This window comes from Taeniopygia guttata, chromosome Z (genome assembly GCF_048771995.1).
Source record: "Taeniopygia guttata chromosome Z, bTaeGut7.mat, whole genome shotgun sequence".
Lineage (NCBI taxonomy): Eukaryota > Metazoa > Chordata > Aves > Passeriformes > Estrildidae > Taeniopygia > Taeniopygia guttata.
In genome coordinates this window covers 58,547,655-58,560,224 of record NC_133063.1, presented here as the reverse complement: position 1 = coordinate 58,560,224, position 12,570 = coordinate 58,547,655, and the positions used below count along the sequence as shown (strand labels likewise).

At 32.5% G+C, this 12,570-nt stretch overlaps 1 protein-coding gene across 2 annotated transcripts in view; it reads left to right on the top strand.

The window, feature by feature from the left end:
- The window catches only part of ADAMTS6 (ADAM metallopeptidase with thrombospondin type 1 motif 6), a 146,032-nt gene that overhangs the window by 86,793 nt on the left and 46,669 nt on the right, over nucleotides 1–12,570 (top strand). For both annotated transcript variants that reach the window (XM_072921911.1, XM_072921910.1), the window contains exon 12: nucleotides 8,736–8,843. In XM_072921911.1, the coding sequence (XP_072778012.1) occupies nucleotides 8,736–8,843 (108 nt within the window). The remainder of the gene's footprint in view (nucleotides 1–8,735; nucleotides 8,844–12,570) is intronic.

Sequence of the window (12,570 nt, the reverse complement as noted above, 5' to 3'; positions counted from 1 at the left end):
TATTTAATCCAGGATTTATAGCACTGTCTGTGGAGACATATTCAATATTTAGTTCTAAGTTAAACTGGAAAGTTCATAATGTGCAAAACCTGGCTTTTCCACATATATGTAGGGGTTTTTAAACACTGTTAAACTGTGTAACCATTGTTGTGATGGTCATACTGCACAGTGCATTTTCTTAAACCAGTGTCTAAACTAGAAATAATTGTAAGTAATGAAGACATAGCTTTGCTTTTTGCCTTCTGCTTTCTTTTTATTTTTCTTTAAAGATTTTTTTGGGATTCCCTAAGAGTTATGGGAAAGATGTTGACACTTAAATGAGGCAATGTCTTCATGATACGAAGATATGTCTTCATTACCAGACCTCTGAACTGATATAGGGTGAGGTGTTCCGTCAGTGTGCCATCAATATGAACGTAACTTCCAAGTGTCTCAGAAAATAACCACCCTATTTTTGATCGCAGGATTCAAACTGCATAAATTAATATATAAGTTATTGTAGAAATCTGCTAGTATCCATTCTAAGAAATAATATACATTTAAAATAGTATATACATTTAAAAGTTTTATCTGCCATGGTCATAATGCTCTGCAATGTGGCCAGGGTGATTATTATCTTAAAGATTTGAAGTGATAATTTTGAAGCAGGGGGGAAACAGCTTTTGTAGTGCAGATGAAAATAACCTACTCAGAAAAGATTTATTTATGTATGAAAGGGTTTCAGGACTGAAGAGTGAAATTGGATCTAAATCCCAGGACAAGCTAAATCAATTACTCTGCTCAGCTCTCTTATTATCAAAAATAAACAGTCAGTGCTTTGGATATTTCTATTCAATGTACTAATCAATGAAGATGCCACTAATAGTTCTTAGATCTTTTTCAAACTATGATGGAAAAACTAGCATAAACTACCTATTTACAGTGAATGTAGTTTGTATACTACGTAATTTCAAGCATTTCTTTTAATTCTTTTTTATTTGACGTATCTAATTAAAAAAGGTGTAGAATGGGTTTTCCAACAGGGAGTTTTGTGACTCAAAAGGAAATAAATTCCAAGTCTCAGAGAAAATTGCTTGCATTTTTCTCTTGCTCATGTTCTTTATGAACACTGATAATTAGTGGCAAGCCATGAAAAGAGAAACAGTTGAACTCTCAAATCAAAATATGTGCGGGCAGAAAATCTTCTGTGGACTGTGATGAACCTGTTGATATAATTGGTGTTTTTAAAAATAACTTGAGAAATATTCACATTCTTTCTGCTTAGGGATTCTGCCATAATCTTCTAACCTTTAGAAAAAGTACCTCTTTCAACCATGTAGCTTTAATGTTAATCTGAGTTTTTTGTGTTTTCTCCTTATTTCCTCATCTGCTCCCTCTGGATATTAAACTAAATTGATGCTTTAGATCATAGTTCCTGTCCTAATTCTACAGTGAATTTTTCACTGTTAAATTAGGAGCTATTCTTATTTAGGAATGTGAAGTTAAATAACATGGAGAGGTGTTTGACTAACTAAAGCATCAGAATTCAATTACTAAAGGAACTTCAAGTTTCTGCTTTTGTGTGTGTTTGTTTATTGGTATAAAAAGGAGCTCTTCAGGAGTTTTGGTGCTATTTTGAGGGCTGCTCTTAATAACTCTTTAGTTACATTTGGAGAGAACTCTTTTAGCAAAAGTATTGCAGCTATTGGTCAGATTTCTCTGTGTTGTTTAGCATATTGAGACAAGAAGTCAAGGCGATGCCTTAGCTGTTGGAGCTGAAAAAATAAAGCTGTATTTTAGCAAGTAGACACTCATGTTTCTATTGTTACATGTGTATTGTTCTTTATACTATACTATACTGTACTAATCTATATACTATACTGTAACCCTTTTGATACAGGGAAAATTTTACAGAATTTAGGTGAAGAAATGGGTATTTTGAATAAAAAACTGAAAGGCAATGTCTCAAGCTATTTAAGATATTTCCTTTTTAGGGTATATTTTCACACTTAGGAGAATGTTAAATTTATGACTTAGAGTGAGCCGAATTCTAATGGTGGAAATTGTACCATTCGATATTGATGCGTAACTTTTTCCTGAAGGCAATACATGCTTTCAGGTATCTTATTGAATTCACTTTCAGTGGAAGCTTTTGAGGTTGTTAGAAACAATGCTAGCTCCTCTTCAGTTATGTAATTGCTGGATAACCTACATCTAGGATGATGCAGTGTGGATTTTCTTCTGCTGATTGTCAGATGTGTCTCAGCTCTCTGCTCTGTTTGTGTTTTTGTTCCACTAACAGTTCAGAATCTCCTTTAGTCTTTTGGTTTAGGTGATTATAAGGGAAACTGTTTCATTGACTTCTGATGTCCTTAACCTTTGAGCATCTGCCTAGTAACAGTTGGCTGTTGGCTGTTGGCTGTTTCTGAGTTAACTCAGGAAAGAATTGCAGTCTTGACTTTCAAATTCTCTGCTTTATGAGTTTAGGTAATACCTGAAAAATGCCTAACTTACTGATTTTGTGGTTCAAAATAATGCTCTACTTTAGACCTGGTCCCTACATTTTTAGGAGAGAGGCTAAAACCTCTCTCCTAAAAACTGCTTTTAAAAAAACTTTTAAAAGCAGTTAATACTTTATGCATATGGTTGGTATTGCTGTGTTGCATTTTACGATCTGTGAAGCTGGTGGCTGCTAGCAGCAGGGTTTCAGAGATAGTAGCTTACAATTATTTGGTATATTTTTCTGGCATTTTGTGCTTTTCCACCAGCATTGATCAGCTGAATTTAAAATAAGGAGATTTTGGGAATTTAGGAGAATTTAGGAGACTAAATATGTTACTCTATATCCCTATCTCTAAAATATTTCCACTAGGGCAAGAAGCCTGAATTGCAATTGACCCTCGTAATCAGGTGATACAAATTTTAACATTCATGAATTAAACTGTCCCTTTTCTCTTGGGATATGGATGTGGTTTACTCCAGTTAAATGAGGAGCAGTAGTATTGAGCTTGATGTAGGAGTTTTATAGGAAGATAGAAGCAGAAACAGATTCTGGAAACTGATGATATTTCACAAGGAAAGGCAGAGAAGTCACTATTGTATCTTTGCACCAAAGCTACTGTTTCCCTTTTGTTCCCTCACTGTTGATACTATGCCTAGGATCATGCATTTAGTTGAATTTGGGCATAATAATAACTTACTGTAAAGTGCCTTTTTTTGACTCCAGCTTCATATATCTTACCATAGTTAAGTTGCCCTTATGCTTGCTGTTTATTAGCTGAGCATATGTAGTTTCATCAGGTGGATCTACATTGCATTGTTCACAAAGTGATGGTAAAAGTATGTGTAAACAAAGAGAGGAATTGAAGATACTGGTATCATACTCTGTCATTTTTATCAACCTTTCTTTTTTTTTTTTTTCTGCTTCCTAGTAAGTTGAAAGAACTCTCGCCTCTACTGTGCAGGCCTTCGCCCTTACAAATGATTAAACTTTCAAGCTCTACTTGTGTAAGGACTTAGAGGATTGTGTTGCAATTAAATGAATTTTGTTCCTTCTTTTTTCTAAATTTATGATGTGTATAGCCAAGGGAACTCCCAGAAGTTTTCCTGTTTCTGGAACCTAAAGCATTTCTACATCCTTTCTCAAACAAGTGCTTGCAGTCTCCTTTTTTTCTTCATTAGGACTATCTTGTCTCCAAACCCCCCTCTTTTTCCATTCTTTCTGTCTTTGTTTTTCTCTTTCTCTTTCTTAGAGAGACACAGATGTCAACACCAATGTGCTGCATCTTATGAATGCTGTTAAGAAAATGCAAATAGAAACTGGTGATCAGAACAGGAGAAGTGCATTAGATGATCATAGAAGCAATAATGGATGAGATTCCAGATACCGGAGTGTTGTTTGAATAAAGATGGATAGGTTGCATGGGTTTGAAAGGGAAGATGGTACTTGGAGGTGATTGACTTGTAGGGTTCCTTTAGTTTTCTTAAGGTTCACATAAGCACCCAACATTTATGAAAGAATGTTGGTAACATAATACAAAGGTGGGACTTAAGTTTTGTATTCTATTTCACATTCTTTTGGTGTGTGATTTATAACATGCTGCACCACTTAATGAGCTTTTGGTAGTGAAGCGCTAAAATGGTAACTTTTGGATGCCTATCTGAACAAAACTTTGAATCTTCTGAAGTTCCCTTATTAATTAGGGTCTTCTAGTTTTAGTTGAGTTGTCATCTTCATTTCAGCAACGAGCCTGAAAATACTCTATTGATTTTCAGGTCTAAATTGCAATTCAAACTAATTGTTTTTTTGCTCTCTTTTAGCAAATGCTCTTCAAGAGGTGCAGCATATTATAAATTAAACATGCTGAAGTTACAGACAAACCTATTTAGGATTTTTTAAATTTTATGATGAAAAGGTGAATCTCCCAAATTATCTTAATTTAATATGCCTTGTGACTGTATTTTCCATTCTTTTTTTTAAATTTTAATTTTATGGGCTAGACTGCTAACATTTGTTAGAAGCTTTCATGAGTTTTGAAAACAAGAACAGCACAGCAATTTGATCTTTGCTTATATTACTGAGTTTTCATTGTGCTGTATTGTAACAATTTATGATGATTATGATATAGGATGCTTAGATGTTACATAATTTGAAATGCCTATATGTAACTCTGCATGATGCAACAGAAAGAGGTTCCATCATTTATAATACTTAGGCAAAATGAAGGTAATTTGATTTGCTGTGTTTTTTTCTCTAGATGGGTTCAGCTTTGTTTAATTTACTGCAAATACAAGCATCCGAATTCCAAACTGAAGTCATGGAACCCTAAGATACACCGTTACAGGTTGTCATCTATCTTGTCTTGATCTTGTGAAAGGCCTCAGCTTCAGTTTATGTTTCCTGGATTTTTACAATTTTCCCCTTGTTTACTTTACAAATCAGTAGTTTCTAAATCCAGACATTTGGAGACTGGATTTGAAGTAATTTATTAATTTCCAGATTATACTTATTTCTCTTAGTTTCATTGAATTATTCAAACAAATATAATGTTGGCAAAATATACATTAGCTTCATCCTTTTCTGAGGAAGAAAAGACTACCCTAAAAGGGCCACCTGTTGGGTGGGTGTGGGTGGGTGTGTGTGCTTGTGTGTGTGAGTTTGAAAAAAAAGCAGTATATTTTCTATTAGTTATTTTGGGCTGACTTTTCAGGGCAGTTTCTCATATGTTTTTAAGTCTGGCTTATTAAAAACTATTGGTTAGAGGTGTTCCAGATAATGGTAGTAGTAAGGAAATAGCTCCAGTCAATAACTAAAGTAATAGCAGGTATAGGGTTCATGGGTTTGAGCTGGAGAAGAGAAAGCTTTATGAACCTTAGTCAGAACTTTGTTTAACTTTCTAAGGTCAGTTGAAAATAAAGAAGACATAGCCATAGGAACACCTGGTCTAATTCCATTTTCATTTTAATGAAATAACAACATAGATGGATTTTTTACTTGTTTTTAGGTGTCTCATTTGTTTTCAAATCACTATTCATGTTATTTTTCATTTCATGTACAGGGTGATGGAGAGTATACTTCAGAGTCTATGTTTTCTTTTAAATGCAGTACAGCAGGGAAAAATAAACAATATTTTAAATTTGGCTATATTTAAAAGCTATTACAAAACCCCTTTCATTTCTTGTGTTTAATATAAATGCCATCTACAAATTGATACATTGTGTTATTTTTGTGGATCTTTAGTGCTTTGAATAGTTTCTCTTTGAGGAAATATTCTGATGATTTTAGGATATTGTGTATCTGTCTCAAACAGACCTCCTTTCTGATTTAAGTAGAGGTTTCTGCTTACACATTAATAGTATGATAAAGCCCATAGTAATGTTAACACCACTATCATTTTGTCTTTAGGGATTTACTGAGGTAAATTCTAACTGAAATTACAGTCTGAAAAAGGATTATCAGAATATGTCACTAATAGTATCTAGTTTTGATGTACTGCTTCTCAGAACAATTTAGGAATAAATGTTTTTCTCATTTTGTGAAGTAGGGAGGTGAGTTGAACTGCTTGTAATCTTCCGACAAACAGACAAATTACTAAAATAATTTTGGCATTCTGTATTCATTAATTCACACTGTTGAATTAAAATGTTAGGCTGGTATTAGATCAGTGAATTAGAAAAGTCTAATGCACCAGAGAAGTCTGAATATACAGAAAGAATCCTATTGAAAGGAAGTTGTCAAATGCTTTCATTTGTAGAGACCTATGGTAAAGACATTAATTATGACTTACATGATATATAGAAGGAATACGTATGTAGGCATTTCAGAAGTGGCATTCTGCACATAAACTCTGGAGCAAAAACCAGAAGTCTGGATTCAAATAATCCTGAAACATAGACCTCTTAAAACTCCAGACTGCTATCCAGACCTATTTTTTGCTTTTGTCCATATTGGAATGTTTGAAATCTTTTTTTCATAATGCAATTGAATGTTTTGCTTTTCAGAACATTGGAGCAAACTCCATGAAGTCAGAACAGCTGTTAACTTAGACATTTGAACTTGGTCAGATCTAAAATAAATAGACGGTCACAAGCAGTATTATCACAGTCTGACTCTTTTATTTGACAATATAAACCACACATGAAGAATGAGCAAGTAAATTACACCAGTTTTGTTCAACAAAATGAGGAAGTAAATTAAAGGTTAAAGTAAATAAGGCAGGATTATTACAGGAGGGCCTCATACTGTGTCTGAAAATAATTAATTTTATGTTTTCATTTTGAAATGAAATGTACTGTATTGAAGTTTGGATTAATGGTTGATTTAGATGTGAAATTGATTTAGTGTTGAATTTAGTGTTGAATTTTGAATTAGTGTTGAACCTTAGTTGGTATTTGTCAAATTTGTAATTGAGCTAAATTTTTCAAGAAGCTATGTGATGTATCTTCTGTTGCTTCTCTGTTTTATTTTAATTAGTATATTTATTTACATGTATCTTAATTTGAAGATTTTTCATCTGAGTGAGAAAAAATTTTTGTTCAGAGTTTTAAGTAAATATTTATACTGCTTGCATTTCTTATTAAAAAAAAAAAAACCTAATTTGAAAAATTCTGCATTGGCTACAGGTAGACTTTTACAAGTGGCAGTATATCTCCCAAAACAGGCTTAATAATTTTAAGTTTTCATAGAGCCAGGCACTAAATAGGATGAATTAACTTAGGCCTAATTGAGAAAAATTGGATGGAATGTCCAGGAATCACCAGTTTTCTTTCCATATAATTTCAAACCATTCCTATAGTATATTTTTTTAATGGACTGTAGAAAAAATATCTTTCTTCTGACAATCATGAAATTAAATACACTCTGCTGACATCACTGCAAGAATGGTACGAACTGATTTTAAACCTCATTAATAATTCTGCATTTTTCAAGAAGAAATTCTACTGTTGAACTGTTGCTCCAGCTGCTAGAGAATAATGTATAAATAAATCAATTTTTGTATGCAGTACAATGCAAGAAATATCAATCTTGGGGTAAAACATAACAGTTCTTCCTGTTGATGTGTATAGAACATAGGATGTATAGGTGCCAGATACTTATTCATTACCTCAGAGAAACAATGAACATGGAGGGGAGTGAACAATAACTTCAATTCATTCATACTGTCTTTTCTTTTTTCTTTTTCTTTCAAGTTTCCCTATAGAACCTTAGAATATTATTTCAAGCAGCTGTTAAATAAAATGAAACAGTAAGGTTTATCGTAAGATCATTTTAAAGGTCTTGTTATATTCCAAATTTTAAAAAATATTTTAAAATATAGAATAGGTATAAGGAAGTTGTGAACTTTTGCTCAGATCCCAATGTAATACAACAAAGATTATTGTGTAAGTAATTTACTGTAAAAGCAAACATCTCCTCATTCTTTTGTGTGTACACAGCTGAATCCAAGGGCAACTGAAGCAACTATGATTTCTGGTGTTCACCCAATTTTGAATCATGCCCACATTATGAATTTCAACCCTTTGCTAGTTTTAACAATTTGTCTCCAATATCAGCAGAACTGGCTTAATCTAAATTAATAAGTGGTCAAAACCGAATGAGAAAATATGGTAGGAACAAAAAGATGATTTGAAAATCTCAGTTTAACACTGACAACATAAGGAAATAGAATAGGATAAATCATTTATGAAAGAGTAGCTGCAAATCTAAAAAGTCTAAAGGACATATTTTAGTACATTGGTTAGTTAGTTCTAACTACAAATACACTGCTTTAACAAGTGTTGCAGAAGAGGAATATGGCTAGTCTGAGCTCAAAAACTTTCTTTTTACATAAAGGAAAGAAAAATAATTGCTGCTGTTTCATATCTCATGATGATTGATATCTTTTTTGGCAGGTAATTTTGAGGCTGGTAGCAGCCTTATCTGAAGACTGCTTCTATAACAACACTAAAATATACTAAGCCCAGTCTTAGCACAAGTCAAGAAAAAAGCAATTATACAATATTACTTGCATGGCAGATGTGAAAAACATATTATTGTATAATTTTGATGCTTCCAGAATGGTTTTTTTGACAGAATATTCTTAGGCAAATATAGTGGCTTCAAAATTGCTACCATCACAGCCATCTTGAGATTTCTCTCTGCAGATCACAACTTAATTGTCTCTGTTCAAACACATTTGTGTATACATGTGTGTATGAGGATTGGAAGAAATTTTAGGCTTTTATTCTGATCAACTTGCTTCTGCCTTCTTTCCTAGGAAGTGTGTAGAGAGCTCTGGTGCCTCAGCAAAAGTAACCGCTGTGTTACCAACAGCATTCCAGCAGCAGAAGGTACTCTTTGCCAAACAGGGAGCATAGAAAAGGGGGTGAGTACAAAACATTTATTTGTTTGAAGATGGAATTTATTGTTCAAAGACTACAAGAAGAATAAACTAGAAAATCAAAGTATTTCACAGCAATTATAACAGTTCAAACAAAAACATGGTTTATCATAAGTGTATATCATAATGGAAAGTGTCCTACAGAATTTTTTCACTATTATTTTATATGTGTAATTTAATAATATATTTATCCTCTCTATGAAACTCTAGAGCCTGGATCAAAAAACAACCCAAAAACATCTTCTATTTCTTCTGCCTATTTTTTGAGTAATTTTTTTTGTAAAAACTCTTTTAGTTAATCTTTATTTTGTTTTATACCACTCTTCCATTAAGGATTGTTACAGCTTGAGGCCTGCCATGAACTTTGAAAATATGCAACATAAATCTAGAGCCTGAATTATGTCATTTTGTTTGAAGGGAAAAAAAATACTTTTTCAGATATATGCCAAATCATACAAGCATATAGAAAAAAGGATGACTCCATTAAAGAGCTTTATAAAAGCCTGTATTTCCCAGTGACCTTTCTATTTTGACTTTGAATTATTTTTTCATTCTTCATTTATGCTTGCATAATTGTTTGGCTTTGTGGACTTTGATGTCCAGCTAGATAACTCTTCTACCTAACACAAAAGTACAGAAAGTCAGTGTTGCAATAGATACATTTAACAATACAATAGCTATCTGAATATGAAAATTTTGATTTTAAAACAATCTCTGTATATCAGTAATTTTAGACATGAATGTTACAAGACTGTTTCTCTGTTACAAGGCAAAATCTATACAGATCTTGAAAAGGAGCAAAAAAATTTTAAATTTATTTTAATGATATGTACTGGGGAGGAAAAAATGCATTCTACATACCTTTTTCCAAGATAATCTATTTTATGCAGGTTTGTACAAAGTGAAAAGAGCTTGTTATATTAAACCATTTCCAGTATCTGTCTGAGAGTGGCTGCATCTGTTAATGAGATTCAGTGATCCAAATTGGATTTTTCTCTGAACATCTATTCTCACTCTGACTTTTGTCATACTAGCTGAGCTGGTTTCAACAAAGATAACAGTGCATCTTGACTTGCAATCTGATGTTTAAACAACAAGAATGAAAGCTTTAGGGCAGCTGTCACAGTTTATTAATGCGTGTTGACGACTTCATTCAAGGCACATGACCTGGTATCATTCTGATGGCTTTTGCATACTGGGTTTGGAAATATTGGTAAACCATGTTAAATAAATTTATTGAACTGGTCATTTAAAAAAATAAGTGAATAGAGTTAGCCAATAAAAATAGAGAGACATTCACATAGTACCAAAAATGTTACCTTATATTAGAGTAATTCCCTTGTCAAGAAGTTTTAATCAGTTTGCTCTCTGCTGAACATCTTTTTCCAGTCACCAGTGTTTTGTTCCATCATTAGATTTTAGAGGGAAATAAGAGAATCCATGCCATTTTACAAAGATAAAACTGTTAACCAAGGATGCCTGTTAACAGTGGAGAATTCTGTCCATAAACTGTATCCACAAGGCTTCCTGTATAGTTCCTGGTAGCAATAAACCAGAAATCATGAGTTCTTTCCAAGTATGTAATTTTCTTTCCCAAAGAGTAATGTGAAATAAATAGGTTACTGCTCTGTAACACCTTGTTGTTCTTGTTCTTGTTGTTGTTATTAGTATTAGTATTAGTATTAGTATTAGTATTAGTATTAGTATTAGTATTAGTATTAGTATTAGTATTGCTACTGCTGCATTTGTACTGCAGTCATGCCTAAAGGCCCCAGCCAAGTTAAGCCCTATTTTGATGTATTCTGTGCAACTACATAATAAATTTAATATTCAGCTCTAAATACCTAACAAGATCTCAGAGTATTTAATTGTATTTAGATATTTACTTATGTATTATGTGTAACAAAAACCCCAAACCATAATTTGATGCAATGTATAATATCATATTGGCAGAAGGTGTAGGGATTTCTACAATTAAAACAGCCTAACCTTCCATAATAAAACCTTCTTTCAGTTGTTTTTATAAACTTGCCAAGCTTTTTACCCTTTGGGTTGAAATTTTCTGTGGTAGATACCTGCTTACCCCTGAAGGTTTCTAGAGTGTTTTCCATTAGAGTTATTCAGCTGTTTTCTGCATACAGGAAAAAAGAATATAATTGCTTCTTGCTGCTGATGGAACTGTTATCTGTTCTCTTTTGAAGCTTTAATATATTCATGAGTTGGTGGAGGGTTTTACATATCAGCTGGGTTCAAAAAGGTACACTTTTCCTAATTTGTAATAAGAATTTTAAATAAACATTAACTTTCTCTCTGGTCTTTCCAGAGATGTGCTTGTGAAGCTAAATTAACTGACAGATTTTTAAAAAATACATTCATGAAGAAATTAAAACAATAAGACAAAACTGATAGGGACACTTATACATCATGTTTAATTTAAAGTAGTAAAAAAATTTGATTCTTTTGGTAGATCATAGATTACATTCATGCTAGGGATGGAAAAGAGGGGCAAACATGCAAAGAATGAAAACACAGTGCTGAAAGGATAGTTTACCTAGCTACATTGTGGGATGATTTGACTTGTCATTGGACATTAACATAAAATAAATGTAAGTTATTATTGCACATTATGCTTTCTTGCAAAATAATTGTAGAATCAATGATTGAAAATTATTAGTCAAACTTTACACTAATATTTTTCTTCCTCATACAAAATAGGAAATAATTTTTTCTTTATATTATAGTACTTGCTGTTTGGTTTTTCTAAAATCCTACTTTTATAAATGTTAATTCTGTAAAGCAGCTAATACTCATAAAAGTGATCTCAAATGTGCCACCGTATCATGCTTATTTTCTTTAGTTACTTCTTTAGGAAAAATTTCAGAGTCCTTTTATTCACAGAGGATTTGCATATTTTATGGGTATTTAAATACATCACTATCATCTTTCTGTTGAAATAATGGACAATTATTCTTTCAGTGTTAGAGAAAAATTAATATTTCAACTCTAAACCTTCTGTAAAGAACTGTTCTTTTAAAATAGCTGTCACTTCCTCTTCTTTCTTCAAATGGTAATTACTCAATAGTCCTAACCTGATTATAGCAGATGAAGTTGCTGTCATTCTTGGAGGAAACACATTTCTGCAGTCCCATTAGAAGCAATGAAGACTTCTGTAATTTTTAGTTACTGTGACAGAGATTCTATACATCACTGGCTTCTAGTGAAAGATAAATTTTTACTATGAAATTAAGAAGAGACACAGAGGTGAGCATTAAATCCTCAGATTTAAGTTCAGTAGAAGAGAAAACCCAGCATTTAAAGAGATTTTACAGGGCAGTGTGGGAATGTGGACGACAATGTTTGCATGACAGGGGTTTTATACAGCTCTGGAAAAATAAAGTAGGTAAATTGTACCTGTCTATTGTCTCTGTAGTTCTAATTGTATGGAATTAGAATGGTTTACCTATTCAGTTTTATATCTGTGATATACTTATGAGTTTAAATCCGCATTTCTTAGCTTGGATCTTGATATGTTTGTAATGTATGTAGTGTAATTTAAATTAAATTAGTAGCCTACATTTTTAATCTTAGAGGTATTTTAATTTTTAGGTTTTGACTTTAGCATTAAATATCTGTTCCTGTACTTTTGTGGCATCTCTAATACATTGTATCAAGGAGATTTTGATATTTAATAATAAAATTTCTATCATTTTAT